The sequence below is a fragment of the Oreochromis aureus genome, linkage group 22 (genome assembly GCF_013358895.1).
Source record: "Oreochromis aureus strain Israel breed Guangdong linkage group 22, ZZ_aureus, whole genome shotgun sequence".
Taxonomy (NCBI): domain Eukaryota; kingdom Metazoa; phylum Chordata; class Actinopteri; order Cichliformes; family Cichlidae; genus Oreochromis; species Oreochromis aureus.
In genome coordinates, this window is record NC_052962.1 from 28,222,111 (window position 1) to 28,239,135 (window position 17,025).

At 38.5% G+C, this 17,025-nt stretch overlaps 1 protein-coding gene across 2 annotated transcripts in view; it reads left to right on the top strand.

Moving 5' to 3' along the window:
• The window catches only part of atp9b (ATPase phospholipid transporting 9B), a 43,456-nt gene that overhangs the window by 7,595 nt on the left and 18,836 nt on the right, over window positions 1–17,025 (top strand). For both annotated transcript variants that reach the window (XM_031733635.2, XM_031733627.2), the window contains 10 exons: window positions 482–655; window positions 4,937–5,087; window positions 6,223–6,336; window positions 6,590–6,698; window positions 7,302–7,360; window positions 8,314–8,365; window positions 9,693–9,787; window positions 11,375–11,455; window positions 13,243–13,318; window positions 14,642–14,718. In XM_031733635.2, the coding sequence (XP_031589495.1) occupies window positions 482–655; window positions 4,937–5,087; window positions 6,223–6,336; window positions 6,590–6,698; window positions 7,302–7,360; window positions 8,314–8,365; window positions 9,693–9,787; window positions 11,375–11,455; window positions 13,243–13,318; window positions 14,642–14,718 (988 nt within the window). The remainder of the gene's footprint in view (window positions 1–481; window positions 656–4,936; window positions 5,088–6,222; window positions 6,337–6,589; window positions 6,699–7,301; window positions 7,361–8,313; window positions 8,366–9,692; window positions 9,788–11,374; window positions 11,456–13,242; window positions 13,319–14,641; window positions 14,719–17,025) is intronic.

Consider the following 17,025-nt stretch of genomic DNA (forward strand, 5'->3'; position numbering starts at 1 on the left):
TATTTATTCATTTATTTATTGTTAGCACAGTCTCAGCAGAGAATGTGAATACTTATGACCTTATTAATTTGTGTTTTTGGACACAATCTGAACAGAAGTTTATATTGCTCTATACTGCCTCATTTCCATACACATGAAATCAATGTTTTTCCCTTTAAAAGGGCCAAATAGTCCACATCTGGGGCGATTTGGTGGAGTGAGTGATTTTTGCCACTCATGTCAGAGACCACAGATTGAGTCGTACACATCAGACCTCATTTGCAGTGGTTGGCACAGTTATGGGATGCTGAATTTACAACTAAAACAAATGAGAATACTGTTACAAAAGGAATGAAGCACAAGAGTTGCTTTATCGTGTTGTCATAATTTTATATAAATTGTTAATCCATTTCAGCATGTTTCTAAAATTGTTCTCCAACACACATACTTACCCTCGTTCACAGTAACTGAGTCTTCTTAACACAGCTTACTGTTCTTTCAGATACTCTTTAGAAGATGAGCCCTCTAACTTGGATGAAATGCCCCTGATGATGTCGGAGGAAGGCTTTGAGAATGACGAGAGCGACTACCAGACTCTACCCCGGGCCAGAGTCAATCAGAGACAGAGTGGCCTCGCCTGGTTCCTCCTGGGAGGATGGAAAGTCCTGTGTGGGAGGTACCTCTGCACCATTGTTGTTAATATGTTGATTTAATGATTTTTTTTATAGTGATGGTTTAGGCAAAATATTGATAGTTTACATTTTGGGTTTATGTATCTGGGTGTTTTCTGATTATTCACTCAAGCCCTGCTATTTTTTAATAGGAAAATTCACTGAAACCATTTTAAAGCAAAAATAGAATAACCATGTTTTCAGTGAAGTTTCTATTTCTGACCTCTGCTGCAACCACATATTTTTTACCTTCTGCCGAACACTGCACCACCTTCTTGTATGTTTTCTAAATAAACTTAAAGGAACCTGTAAAATAAGTTTCTAGCAATTAGACTACTTGAATAATATTTGTAATAGAAGCTTGTCCATAACAGATCTGTAAACACACAAAAAATAGATTGCAAGTTCACTCTGGGATATAAAATAGATTGTGCTTGTAGCCCAGTAGTCTTTGCTAAACAGCACATTTTCATAGCAAAATACTCGGATATGTTTTGCCAAACGCTTTACTGTGAGTCGCCTTATTTTTAATCTACAGACTAGAGTTGTCCAATTGGACATTTAACATTTCCGAGAGTCTTTCTGTAAATGCAAGCGTAGTGTATAATGTCAGCAAGCATGCTTGTGATGATCAGTTTGGATTTCAAACGCACTGGTAGCTGTGCATGAAGTGCAAAGAGAGGATAAGGGCATGTTTTTTGGTCGGGTTCCTCGATGCGCACCATCAGTCCAAAAAGATTTTCAGGTCAAACAGAACAGGGTGGTTTATCCGACTAATGATTTATTTGACAGGTTTTGCCCTCTAACGACGCTCCTTTCAGGCTACGAGGAGTGTTTGTTTGTGTACATTTATAAACACATGTTTGTGTAGTACTCCAGTGCCCAAAACGTAACATTCACCGCTGCTGGAATTTCATAGCATATTCGGTTTTCAGTTCAGTTTTGTTGGTAGTGGTACGTGTCCAAATGAAGCTGCATATTGATCCCCCTCCCCATCCCCCCACTAATGAACAAATCGGATTTTTCACAGCTGACCAGTTTGATGCTTTCCAGTAATTTTATGTGTGCATAGTGTGGGATTATAAAACACAAATAATTCACAGTGAATAAGCCCCGACTGTTCAAATGGCATATTATTTGAATAGCATTCATTTGCTCAAATAATCGCTCTTATGAATCTGGACTCAGAGTGCACAGAGACAGAGAACGTCGAGGCCAATACAAACAGGACTTTTTACCAAAGTTGATTTATTTAGTTTCATGTTTTGCCAAGTTGCTTAAAATGTGGAAAAGCCAAGCCGTTCAGCATGACGGTATACACTGACACTCTCTCCTCTTTCCCCCAGGTGCCAGTTTAGGTCATGCTCACATCACGCTGCTCTCATTGAAATTTACCCGCACACTATGCCACTGTTTGCGTTTGATATCAGATATGGGAGATAAGCCCCCATTGTAGTCATTACCAGGTTGATGGAAAGTCACTTACTTTTTGAAAAGTAAATGTCAATCTGAACCCGTCTGTCGTTATTGAGTTTTGATAATATGGTGGTAATGATGTTAGTGCATGCAAGCAGAAATGGACTAGGGCTAAAACTACAAACTGCATATAAAAGTCAAGTTGTTTCATCTGCTGCTGTGTTGGCGTTTGTTAACTGTGGAGGTGCTACACATAAACATACATATCGGCTTCTCAGTGCTCAGTACCAAACTAATAAAATATTAAAAATGGAAGTTCACTAAAAGTAAGACACAGGCTTCTTGGACAATATTTATCACCCGTTCAGCAGACACACACCTGTGGGCACTTGTGTCAGTCGAAGCAACCGCACCACTATTTTTAAGCCTTGATTGTATCTAAAAATCATTCAGTGTGGAGATGTTATGATGGAGGAAACTACCAACTGTACCAGATTGTAAACTTGCATTTTAACATGAGTATCATGGGAATTGATTCACTTCTTGAATCAGCCCCAAGTGGTCACTGGTGGAACTGCAGGTTTTAGCTTTTTCATGTTGCCTTCTTTTTAACCTCGGAGGTTGCTGTTTGGGTAAAACTAGCAAAACTAATGCGTTTCAACCAATTTCATGCAGTAGTTTGTTTATATACATACAACATGTTTGAATCTTAAGCTTAAATTGATTATCCAGCTCTGAACTTGTCTGACTTTTAACATAATTAGCAAGGGATTTCCCACCAGGAGAGATGCTAACCTTTTTAGATGATTCATAGCGTTAAAAGCAAAGGACCTCTTTATACAAGTGGGTCAAAAAAAAAGCCTTGAAGATCTAATTTACGCTGATGAGACCTGGAATATAAATCACATCAGTACTGTAGGACGCAGCAGAACACAGCTGTGAGGCTCCATGGCTACTAATGGTTTAACAGCTGAGAACGTTAATGAGAATGAATAAACCAATTTGAAGTGGACGTCACGGTTGCGTCACTGTAGTTGCAGAAAAACAGGAAACTGGTGAAAGATGCAAGAAAACTGGTGAATCTAAGGAAAAAGTAAAAATGCCTTTTCTGCTTCTTTATTTGTTGCAGTATATAAATGAAGAGAATAAGATGGCCTGCCATTTGGTTCATGTTTGCAATTTGGATGAGAATAGTTTTTCTTTTATATATAGTATAAAGTATTTTTTATATATGTTTACATTTGAAGAAAAAAAAAAACAAAACAAAAAACTGTGAGTTATTGATATTTATAGAGCTAGTTGGGTCTCTCTGTCTCTCACGTTTATATTACTAATGTAAATTTTCGTTTCATTTTTAAGGAAAGACAGTTGTGTTGCCTCGATGTATCAGCAGCAGCCATACCATCCTCTCCCATTGCACAACCCCCTCATTTAAATGAACATGTTTGAATAGACATATTCACTCAGTGTGCATCACTGAGTGCCACAAAGAAGCTGGCTTTACTTTGGAAACCCCCACCTTCAGTTACAAAAGCTCAATGGATTACCACATGTACTGATATAATTAGTAGGGAGCTATTAGTGGCGCTACTGCACAGTGCTGGAGCTGCCACTGTTTAAGCATTGTAAGCATAGAAGGACAAAATCACAGATTTGCTTTAATCGCTTTTTCATTGTATTGCTTAAATTTGTATCCTGTGTTGTGCAAACTCTACACAGATCCTCGGAAAGTCGTGTATTACCACTGAGTTTATTTTCTGTTTATTGGTCATATTTTTATCTTTATTATTTTAAGCTCCACGTGTCCGGAGAAAATTTTGAGAATTTTTGACATCAATACTGATTTAAAAACAAACTCACGCAGTTACAGAGTGATTACTGAAATGTAAGAAGGCTGAAAATAAGTTTTAGACTCTGGTTGCTGTGCCAAATATTAAGTTGAATTTTAGGTTTTCAAACTTTTTTCTTTTCTTTTTTTTTTTCTTATTTTGAAAAAAAAAAATCATATTCTGATCAGGTTCTTCTATTTAAAGAACCTGATCAGAATATGGTAATCTGTTAAAATGTTACCAAAGCTGTCAGGAAGTTGTAGTAAAGTGTAAAAAAGTAAAATAAGGAGAAGTTTAATGATTAATTTCTTGTCAAAATCTTTTTCAAGCTGCATATTTTTTCCAATAGCCTTACCTATGCTCCCCCTTTTTTTTTTTTAATAAAGTCACTTCAGCACATTTTATTACTTGGATCCCCTTTTCTTGCACCATCTACTTCTGCTTCATCCTTTTACCATAACCCATATTACTTGTTGCTATATTACAAATATTGGCAGTCAGTATGTTTCTTTAAAAATACAGAATGGTTTCCAAAAAGCCCTTGAAGCAGTGTGTAGCTCACCACATGCTATGCTATGTTGTATTTTTACTCAGTTGTATATAGCATTTGTATTCTATTTTTATCTTATTGTATATTTTATTCTATTTTATTCTACTGTATATAGTATTTTATTTTATTCTATTCTGTACAGTTGTGTACTGTATTTATTCTTATTTTATTTTATTCTAATTTTTGCTTCATAACTTTTGCACTGTCCACTTCCTGCTGTGACAAAACAAATTTCCCACGTGTGGGACTAATAAAGGTTATCTTATCTTATCTAACATTAAAACCTGAAAAATAAGCAGTTTTATATATGTAAGATGTTTCCTTTTAATCATCTGTTAAATTTATTTTGTGACCTAGTGTGGAACTTTCTGACTCCCCTGGTACAAAACAAATATCCCCAAAACAAAGCCATAAAGGCAGTGCTGTCTTGTTGTTGTAAATTTTGCTTTTTTTGGTGTGTTTTTAACCATATTGACATCTTCTTTTGTAAGCTGCTGTGACTGTCTGGCTCATATATGTCGGAGGAAGAAGGAGCTGAAGGCCAGGACAGTTTGGCTCGGCTGCCCTGAGAAGTGTGAAGAGAAGTACCCCAAAAATGCCATCAAAAACCAGAAATACAACATCATCACCTTTGTGCCTGGGGTGAGTGGCAGTAGCTCCCACACAACCTGTAGCCTGTTTCAAATTAACTGTCTTGCTTTGGTAACTGAATTTGCATTTCGTGCCCTGATCTTTGCTCTTAATGCAGCAGTTTTTCCTTTTATCGAGTCCATGTTCCCAGTCTTTATAGTGTCTACAGTACTAATTCTTCCTTTCAGTTGAAATCAGTTGGGGTTTTTTTTTTTTCACTGATTAACAGACTGTAATGCACAGGAGCATTCACTGGATCTCATTGTTAACTATTCTGTCATTAAGTTAAGGGTTTACTCTGTAGGGAACATTAGAGATCCATCAGAGTTACTTATTAAAAAGCAAATGGTTCCTTGATTAAGAGGGCTGCCTTCAGCCCAGGCCATTAAATGTCAACTGTCTATTAGAGACGTAGATATTCTCGTCGATGGTGAACAAAACGGCTGTTTTTCTCCCTCCACTTTGAATTATTAAATACACACGAATTGAGTTAGCAGTATGCATTTTCCCCTAAAGGTCAGGAGGTTCATTAACTGTAGAGCGTCGTGCATTGATCCCATTGTCTCTGATAATCTGTGACTAGACACTGGACTCTCATTATTGCAAACATTATTCAAAATTTGACCTTAGATGACTAGAATACTGCGATCTCCCTGGTGATAGATGGCGCATTAGCAAAGAAGCTTGAGCAGCTCACAAGAGCTACTTTGGTGTGTGTAAAATAAGAGTCTCTGGTAATTTCCACCTGAAACGGTATCTGATTGAGTCAACCTCATGTTGATTTATCAACACAATGCGCCTGTTTTCCTCCTTCATTTGAAGCTTTGGTCACGCAGTGCAGGATTATTCTTGAAAGTTTTAGGCACTGACATCGTACCTAGTTGCCCTTACATGTGAAATCTGCACCCTGCGTGCCATTTGAAACAGACGTTCTCAAAGTGTCAGAGTTTCCATTAGGTTAATGTAAAGTTAACAGCATTAACATGTATCTTGTTCCCTCTTGGAACGTGTACAGTAACCCATCCCGTCTGGTTTGTTTCTGCTGCTGCATCCTCTTTTATCTTGTCTGCAGCTGTCGTCATCTTTGACTCACCTTGCTGACATGTTCACTCACCTCGCTGAATCTTTGTCTTCTGTCCCCTCTCAGGTTCTCTACCAGCAGTTCAAGTTCTTCCTCAATCTTTATTTTCTAGTGGTGGCCTGCTCGCAGTTTGTGCCATCACTGAAAATTGGATACTTGTACACATATTGGGCACCTCTGGTAAATTTTTTTATTTATTAAATTTTGATCTATCAGGTTGTTTGCAACTAAATTAAATGTAGAGTGAAGCCAAGTAAGTTGTGCTGTTAGAATTCAACAAGAGAATAAACCCATATTTTTCCACTTTTCACTAGTGCAACAGTTTTAAGTGAGAACCTGCTCCAATTTGTTAATGTTAATGCCCGTGCAGTTTAAATGAATGGATTTTATTATTGATAAAACTCAGTTTTTAAAGCACTCTTTTGTCGCTCAGGGTTTTGTGCTAGCTGTCACAATGGTGCGGGAGGCTGTGGACGAAGTGAGACGTTATCAGCGGGACAAAGAGATGAACTCTCAACTCTACAGCAAACTGACAGTGAGAGGTTAGTGAGATGACTGAAAGAGACCTATTCACCTTCCACCTTATTCTTCTAGCTGTTTGCTGACATTATGAGACTCTTATTCCAGTGATGGTGAGGCTCCATGCAATTAAGAGACGGCTCTCCACTGCCTTTACACTTGCAACAGAAGTCATTCTTTTCACTGTAATTGCATTGACTTTTTTTTTCCCTTCAAATTTATCAACACCTAAGATCTGTGCCTTGTGTTGATCGTAGCACTTCACAGCCACTGTGTACATATGTACATGTTTGTGCATGTGAGCACAGTGAAAGAGGAAGGTTCTCAGCGGATATTGGAGTGGTATAATTAAGAGTGACCTTCTATGTCATTGTTTTTGTCTGTGACTCTGACCAGAGATGAAAACAAAAGGGTATTATGTTATCAAGCTGGAGATAATCAATCAATTAGAAGGTGAGAGGGGAAGAAAAGAGCAATAGCAAAAAGTGGGCTGTGGTTTTAAGAGTCGGCATCATTTCCATGGGCCAAAAATCAATATCTGCATTTTATTTCATGACATAATTTAGTTTGAAGGTATTTCAGGATACAAGTCTAGAGTCTTTCACAATTTCTGTGCTTTTCCTTAGGTAAAATTCAAGTGAAAAGTTCAGACATACAAGTTGGAGACCTGATCATCGTGGAGAAGGTAAATCTCTCCTGTCACTACCCTGTAGATGCCTCTGCACGGAAGGATTCTGAAGGGATTCAGTTAGGTGTATTTGCTTGATAGGTGCTGATTTGACTCATTTTTTTTAAGCTATTTAAAATACATAAAATAGGAACTTGATAGTTTAGACAACAGTTTTGGAATTTATTTTCATATGCTATGAAAAGATGTTTGTTTAAAAGTAAAAACAACCACAAAAAAAGGTTCTAAATTCTTCAAAACATTAGCTTGAGCTAATTTTATAAGCATTTGCATCGTTGCTAACAGGCAGATATTATAAAACAGATTAATGGATTTGATTTAAACAGTACGGTGGGAAATGTGTTTTATTTGTTTGAAACCAAAGATACATTCTCAATTCTAAAAATTGAATTAAAAATGATCAATTTGTGATTTTTGGTTCTAGGTCAATTCCAGCTCCAAATTTTTATTCTTGGACTCTTCTATGTTTTTCCTTCACTTCCTTTAATGCTACCCTGTCTTTTAAGACCACTTTCATCTGATTGGCTGCTATTCCCAAACAAATTGGTTTGTTTACCAGGAGTTTGTTTCTGTGCTCAAGCCCCAGAGCTGTGCACCTGAAATAACTGTCTGAGGGATATCCCCTCTCACTGACATCAAACACAGCCAAGAGCATAAAAAACAGTCTAAAACAGAGTGTTTAGGGTGAAACTTGTGCTTTTGGGTCCTTTCCTATACACCACTGTTACAGTGATATATGTGGAGTAAAATAGTGAAAAGCTCACTAAGTCCATTTTTGAATTTTCATTGCTGTGCATTAGATTCACGTAAAGTGTTTCTCCTTTAACTTCAAGTCAGGGTATTGACCATATTTAATTATTCAGGAAGATTTGGAGGGGTTTTGTCATAGTGCTCAATGACACACCACCTTTAACATTTTCTTCCTTTCTCCTTCTTCTTTTTTTTCCTAGAACCAAAGGATTCCTGCAGATATGATTTTCCTGAGGACGTCTGAAAAAGCTGGTGAGCAGATGAACTCCGGTCTGTTATTTTTGTTTTGTTTTGTTTTTTTTAAATCAGTCATTGTGAAGCAGGACAAAATATGTTGGAGACGCAAGTAGATCAGCATTACCTGTACATACCTGTAACGGTATGTTTAAATAAATAAATAAAAATAAATAAATAAAAATAACGCAAGGAATGCTTACAGTTGAACTTTTGTGTTCTCTGTGGCAGTTCAGCCAGCTGAGTCAAGTGTATTTAGGTGAGAAATGTGACTTTTCCCTACACTTCTAGTCCTTTGACAAGTCACCCTGTGATTCATATTTGTTCAAGTGATTGACGATGCAAATTCTAATTAATCAATGAGCTGCATCAGATCCTGGCTCTTTTCTGAGTGGCATCAGGAGGAAATGTTCAGAGGACATCATTTCCATCAATCTTTGATATGTCAATAAGCTTGGCAGGAAGTTGTTGATGTCTTTGTCTCTAACTCACACACCCACACACATCCACATAAAATAACATATTTCTCTTTCGCACACAGGCTCGTATATTTTGTCTTTCACATACTCATATACACCCTCACATCCCAGTGGTGTCACGTGAGAAGCTGACCTGCCATTACTGCAGAGGGAAAGCATGAATCATCCCACTTGTGTTAATGTTTTCCATGATACTTAACCCTCCAGGGATGGTTTATAGTTGCCCTTTTACCCTCTCTGTCAGATAGTTGCTCTCATCCATCAGTTTCATATGTAATATTGCCTCAGATCAATACAGGTCACCACTGCTCAATTTTTATCAGGCTTTGCGGTGTTCACAGCAACCACAGAGGCTTTCTGTTGTGCTACAGGCTCTGTATTAATCCTCGAATTATTAGATTAAGACAATTTCTATGTGTTGCGAATATGTTTACATTCTTTAACACATGGTAATGTGGAAGCATGTTTTTTAAGCATCTTTTTGTTTCATCAGAACGAAGCACTCTCATGTTTTTGGCCTTTAATTGTTTAATCCACATGATATATTTTTTAAACTTTAGTCACTGTAAGGTTTCTAAAAATTGAAATATTAAAAAAAATAAATAATGACATTTAAATATGTGTTAAAACTTGCAAAATGCCAAAGAAAAATTGTGATTTTCAAAAGAAAAGCTATTTGGATTAAACGTGAGTCATAATTTATTTGTCTTATATGGGAAAGTCAATTAACACAACAAACCAGTAAGCATGGCTACATGAATAAGTATCTGTACCCCACTTTCAGTGTGAAAGAGCAATGCAAAGTGTGTAATCACAACAACTGTGCAGTCTTTGAGAGCTTTTGTGTTTTGTTGTTTTTTTTCCAGGTTCATGTTTTATCAGAACAGATCAGCTGGATGGAGAAACAGACTGGAAACTGAAAGTTGCTGTTGGCTGCACACAACGGCTGCCAGCAGTAGGGGTATGGATACGTTAGTGAATCTCTGGTAACAAACTGTCTGTGAATGAGTGTTGAGTTATCACTAACAGCGCCGCTCATCGAATGTCTGTGCTGTGATGGAAACCTAATCACTGATGACAGACAGCAGGAACAGTCTGAACCTGACAGCAGCTTCCTTTAAGCTGATACCCAACACTTCAGATTTGAGTTTTTGTTTTTTTGTTGCCACTTAATGCGATCAGAGAATTAAACTTTCAGCAAGTCATTTGATGATTGAGCCACGGCTTCTGTATTGGGTTTCAAGACACCTGAAGATGGCACGAGCTGTCTTTAGTTGAGCCAGTTTTCGCCTTGTTAACACGCCTCGCTTTTATACTACATTAAAAGATTGTTCATTTGCCAGAGAATATTAGGAGCTAAAGTAAATTGGTTTGATGCACTTTCACAACAAGAAGGGTTGCTGACTGTGAATAGTAGAGGTCCTAACCAATCAAGTATGTCCCCCCCATCCTACGTAGAAACTTTTCAGAATATAAGCACTAAATTATCATCATGTCTACACCCACTGAGGCGGTATTATAGTTTATATGTTCACAACTCCAGTAAAACATCTGCTAAATGATGCTGTTGTTTCTATATTTAAACTAATGACTTTCATCAGGGTCATGTATTGTTCCTCCATCATCATCCACACTTGCTATCTCTAAATCGTCGCTGCACCAACTCTGTGCTTTTGTCTCTAAAATGCTGGAGCAACATAACTCTCCATTGGGGGTTCAGTAAAATAATCTTCCCTGCTCCTCTTTAACCGCTCTGCCCATGTTCTCGCTAGGAGAACACTATCTGAGCACAGCTGAGGCCTGCCTAACTGCTGCCGATGCTCCATGCGCTGCATTCCTGCCTGAATAATTTAATATTTACAATCAATTTTTGTTCCACTAAGAGGGGGGAAGGCTGGTATTGGGTGCTTGACAGGCCTTAGGCTGCACTCCTATTTGTCAGGGTGACTGAGAGAACAGATGATTGAATGGTCGTGATTCAGTGGTGATTGTTGTGACTTCCTGAGGTTGTTTCCTTTTTTTGTTAATAAGCCAGATCCTACATTTATGGAAGTGCTGTTATCTTAGTACTCCCTTCATTGACTCTGTTTGTTTTCCAAAATCTTGCCAAGGAACCAAAAAATCCTACTAAACGTTTTGCTCGTGTAGCAAGATCGGTCTTATTTATTTGAGCAACTGTGCTAAAGATATGTATAACACAACACACTTTGTAGTACATCACATATATATATTAACTGAGATTTCAAGTCTAGCAATACATGTTATTTTAAACAATATTTGCTGCAATATCCAATAGGAATTAGTGAGGCTTTTGTTTTCAGAATTAAAGTATATTTTTGCAAGATACTTTCACATCTTCCAAATAAGGTGTTTAGACTGTAAAATACTGAAATGCTAACACAGTTTTTACTCTCCCTGTAAAACAGCTGGTCTCTTTTCCATTTGTAGTTTTCAGAAGAATTGCTCACTCATATAACCTAGTTAAATGAGACTGTGTCTCATTTTCAAACTAATTAAATGGCACCTCTGTCGTGTCTTCTTGTCTCAGGATCTCTTCTCTATCAGCGCCTACGTCTACGCCCAGAAGCCTCAGCTGGACATCCACAGTTTCGAGGGGAATTTCACAAGGGTACAGTAGCTCGTTGACATATTTATAACCTGTAAAACAAATCTCAAAGAAATGCAGATTTTTCTATAGAAAGTGGATTGACATAGAAGATGTGTATCACTGCAATGTGTTGACAAGTGACAACAATAGGGGCTTGTGTGTCCATCTGGGCCTGTTGTTATCTCCAGCAGGCATGCCTCTTACATCACAGGCAGGTTCTTGCAGCTCCAGCTCTATCCATCCTGTCTTGCTTGTTGCTCAGTGATATTTTTTTTTTCCTTTTTTTTTTTTTTTTTATTAATAGCAGATTAGCGCAGCCCCCACAGAGAGGAGAGCTCCAGTACAAAGGGGGGCTTTGTAGTCCGTCTTCACTCTTGGCCACACACCAGGCTTAGTGAGCGAGCACTTCCTGCGCTCATTCATCCTCCACGGCCTTCCTTTGCATAGCGTGTGCTTTTAGTCTGAGCAGGATGGGAAAAAAATGGGTTCCCACAGATCCGCAGCAAATGAACTTACCTATTTATGAGAGTTTCTTTTTTTTTTTCTTTCTTCAGACGGATATAGTGGCTTTGTTTCTGTGGTCTTCATTGAGACCCTCTGCAGTTATGAACACCGTACTGTGATGCCAATGTCAGAGCGGTCAAGCATTCTGCAAACTGCCATTTATTTTTCATGCACCTCTTCCCATGTTTGAGTGGATTGACAGGATGTGGGTGCTTAGGTATCATAATTATCATATCGGGCAGGCAATTTGAGCCGAAACTGGAGCCTTGACTCTGCACTCCTGACTCAAGCCATTTTCAGCATTTGTCTTTATTTAAGAGAGAGGGGTGAAGCGGGGAGGGTGAAACAAGAGGCTCTCAAGGGGCTTATTTATCACTAAAATCTCATCTACTTGAACACTCTATACTGTTTTTTAAAAGGAGCCTCTATCGCCATGCCAAATCTAGTGAAAGTATAGGTAAGGGGACTACTGTATTGCTGTAGTCGGCACAACTGTGCAAGGTGCTTGAGAAAATTAATGGCACAGCAGAGCTCAGCCATCCTGGTCAGGCTATGCACCGTCTGAGCTGGGGTCTCTTAACAATTTCTGTTCTGTCCAAACAAAACTTTTCAGCTTTTTCCTATTAATTATTGTCCAAAAAATCTATGAAACAATTGGGAAATGTAGTTTTTTCATTGCAATTTTATTAAATAATGGTTATCAGATAGTACACTTTTATGTAATAAGGCTAAGATCATTATTATTATTAAAAAAATACAGTGTAGACCCACTGGTTGTGATTTTGGAGCCTCTTGCACAAAAAATAAAGATTTCAATCATTAGAAATCAGTTTGTTTTTTACAGTTTGTAGAAGCTGAAATAAAATTTGTCTCCATTATTTTATTTTTGACGAAAATAAGATGTTTACCTGCAGGAAATTGTCTTTTACTATTAAAATCACTGGAGTGAAATTCATCTGTGGTGCTACTTTTGTGTTTGTTTGCCTGAGGGCCACACTGAGAAATACTAATTAGAAGGTGGCTAATTGCAGAAATAAATTCACTGCGTCGAGGTGTTTCTTTGAAGCTTGAAGCTTCTTTGGTCAGTTTTCCATGTCTTAGGATTCTTGTTTGCTTTGTTTTTTCTCGCATACAGCAAAGTGTCACAAAAAGGAAGAAACAGAAAGCATGTTAAGTTTGTACTAGTAATATGTAGAGTTTAATTTGTATCCAAGTATTATTTAATTTAATTTCAAAGCACCAGTTAATTTAGCAAAGTTAAGAGTTATTTAAAGTCCTAATAATGCCCATTTGTTTATTTGCAGGAAGACACGGACCCACAGATCCATGAGAGTCTGAGCATTGAAAACACTCTTTGGGCCAGCACCGTAGTTGCCTCTGGTAAGTAAATGAAAGCTGTTATATCCATTTTTATTTTTGAAATTGAAGTGAATCACAGAAATATTGCGCGTCTGGATGCTTTTAAAAAACTAGGATTGTTTAATTTCACCTTCTGCCACCTTTTATTATTGCTAAACATCAACCTAAAGATGTGAATGCATGTCTGTGTAAATGTTTTCAGAAACATGCACCAACTCATATTTCATTTTTCTTATTTTATGTATTTTCTAAATTTGTTGCTCACACTTCCTGAGTGAAGTGCTCAAGTTTTGCACAGAGAATTCATGGGTTTAAACCTTGAGCAATCGGTTTGATTTAATAGATATTTGCTTAAGAAAACCCACGGTGGAGGTGGTCCTCCTGCAGTTCAGCCAAGCCATTCCTGGCAGAAATGGTTCCGTCAGTTGAGAGTGTTTGTGACGCTCCCGGTGATGGCCACAGCATTGATTTGTGGTGTTGCTCTCCCCTCTGGCCTGACCTTGACCAGAAGAGCAAACACACACAGTGGCACAGAAAGCCTGACTTAGACTCGTTACATCATCTCTGCTTGGGAATGTCATTGTCCCTCACAAGACTTTTCCTGACAGACACCTCTCTCCTCTACAGTGGCGTTCAGGGCGCTTGATCTGGCCCAGATCACTGTGTATTCACACGGTTACGGGCCTCAGTCCAGCTGTGACAGGAGAATTAGTTGCTCGCATATTCAGATTGAAGCCCCTCTGCATGCTGAGCCACACAGACTATTTGTCACACCGCTCAATATTTCTGGAGTTAGAAGTCAACAGGAGCAATTCATCACCTTTCTCCTCTGATCCTGTGGCTGCTGGTCTCTGTTGTGCCTGCACTTTACTTTCCTTGTTTTTTTTTTTTTTTTAACCATTTGTAACTTTCTTGCCTTTTTTATAGTTTGGGGATTTCAGAGCCTGTATTTAGGTTTATTAGTGTCTTTGCTCTGCCATTAAGCTCATTTAATATTAATGACTCATTAATCCTTTTTAATAAGGCCACTGTAATGAATTGGCAAATAAAGATGGCAGAGTATTGATCAGCTTTTATGAGCTTCCATAGGGTAGCTGAAGGCCCCGAGTGTCTGAGCGTATTAAACTCCTGTCTGTTGGCTTGAGTGGCAATGAGACAAAACTGCCTCAGCTCAGCCTTATTGTGTTTCCTCTCATGCAGTTCATCTTACTTGACCAAGATGAGTGTGTGCATGCATATTTGTGTGTGCTGTGTGCGTGTTTGTGTGTGCATGTGCGTGTGAGATGGTGGGGGTGAGGTTCAGTTAATGAGCAGCATTACTTTCCTTGTCTCTATCTTTGGCAGGCACGGTGATAGGGGTGGTGATCTACACAGGCAAAGAGACCAGAAGCGTACTGAACACGTCCTATGCCAAGAACAAGGTGAATGCTTTTTTTGTTTTTTGTAGCTTTAAATCTAAGGGTTTTTTTCTAGTTTCCTATACAAATAATGTGAAGTGATATACTAGAAATATAATTATAAATATTAAAACTGTTACAATTAACACTTTATTGTTAAAAATGTCTGAAACTTGCTTAAGATCCTCCTGTTTCCCCCATTTGATTTAGTTACCTTACTAAAAGTAAGACAAGCAGCAGAAGAAACAATCATAATTTTTAATGCTGGATCTAGTTTTGTTTTAAGTGCTTCTGTATTGTATCAAATAATGATTTATTTTGGCTGTTTTTAAAGTCTCATTGCTGATTTCAGCAGAATTTTGGACAAAATAAAATGTTCATGTAAGGATATCCTCTATAGATTTTTCATCAGCTTACAAGGCATAACTCAGAAACATGGAGTCCCTCTATGGTGGATAAAACACTGCAGTGGATAAAACATCTCAAACAAAGCAACTTCTATCTCAAATTCTCCTCATGCCATCTCTTTCCCTCTCACCTCTGATCACTAATCAATCACTACGACAAGGTGGTTTTTTAACCTTGACTTTCTAGATAAAGTTGGGCCTGTCAGCGCGAAAGGTCAGTACCATTTGCTAATTAACCAAAAGGGAAATTAACTAACTGAGGATTTAAATGACATTTTCAACACCAAGTTAATCCCATAGAATCCCCATTGAGCGTTTTGTCTCCGGATTGAAGTGAATAATGGCAATTTTATGCTAAATATACGTTTTTACCTGGAAGATGTTTTGGCTAGATAGACAGAGGTCATCTGATAGAGGCAGCAATAAACAAGATCTCAGAGGTTTTTTCCTTTTCTAGCTAAACTGAATCTACCATGCAATGACTTTAACACACAAAGTTGTCACTTCCAGCTGTCACCTACTAAAGCTCTCCGTGGCATAACATAACCCCGTCCTGCTGCAGCACCATTTTGACACCAGTGTCTTTTATTTAGAACGCTGATGTGGCCGGTCGAACAGCCGGCCAGTGTTTTGTGTAAGCCCGACAGCTGAGAGGAATTCAATATTTCAAGGAGATGATGTCAGAAGTGCCAATATGGAGACTGGAGATTGGGGGAGAAAGTCGATACAGTGCGGCTAAAGTCACAAGAACGTTTTGGTCTCATATAATCTGTTGTGACACCGGCCAGGACGATGCCCGCGCTTGATCAATCTGACAGGACGTCAGGCGTAGATTCACTCTTTGTTGCAGTATAGTTACAAACTCCTGTCTGAGTAAAGAGGCAAAACATTGTCATTTGACAAGAGGCCACTTCTCAGTAAGGATTCTTTGAAGTTTATATCCAAGTTTCAGTACTCAGCTCTCCTCGTGTGTCTGAGTTGCTCTGGAAAAATAGAAACCTAAACTTGTTTACTAACCTCTCAAAGATCAATTTTATTTTTCTTGACTTTCTTCTTGGCTGCATTTCTAAGCTTTAACCGTTCACTAAGACTGAAGCCCTGATATTCTTTGGTTTTAATTTCATGAATATTCATGTCCCACGTCTGCAGTCCGTCATCAGATTTCACACACATGCTAAAATACAAGCCACACAGGCAGATCGAATCATTCCTTTCAGTTTTAATGGCTTGGAGATGAATGGAGTAAAATATGCACTTTTATTCATTGATAGCATCTTTAGGTTGAGGTAATTGAGTCCTTTTTCCCCCCTTGACTGAATGAATAATGACTTCATCTGATCCCCGGCAAGGCTTGGAAAATTTAGACTAGCTATTGTTCAAGCAGAAGGCGATCCTTTGCTTTTCAGGCATGCACTGTGCTCTCTGTCTTAATTTTTCTTCATTTTAATCCACCCAAACCCGCTATTTTTCTCAATAGCTCAACCATGAACCATGTAGTGAGGCACTGGGGTGGGGAGATGCCCACCCGCTCGCTCGTACCCCTTACCCTTCCCCTTTCCCCACTCTGCTACTGGGAGTTTAACACCAACTGATAAATCAGTCACACTGGTCTCCCAGCTCTCCCAGTCCTCAGGGGAATGGTTTTGGTGGGGGTTTAGGCACTGGAGGAATTTTGCTGCTTTTTATATATGCCTGCCCCCTCCCCTTCTTTTCAGAGCAGTTCCTTTATTTGAGAGAGGAGAGATGTTATGTTCTGCTGTTTTTGTAAGCGTGGTGCGTCAGATGAAAGCCCTCTGTGTACAGGGCTTTGCTGCGAGCACTGCCAGAAAGGGGAAGGGCGCTTCTTTATTTGACATCTTTTTCCCACATGCTTCATTGGCTGGGAGATACACTCGAAAAATAAAAGACAATTCTGACCCCCTTT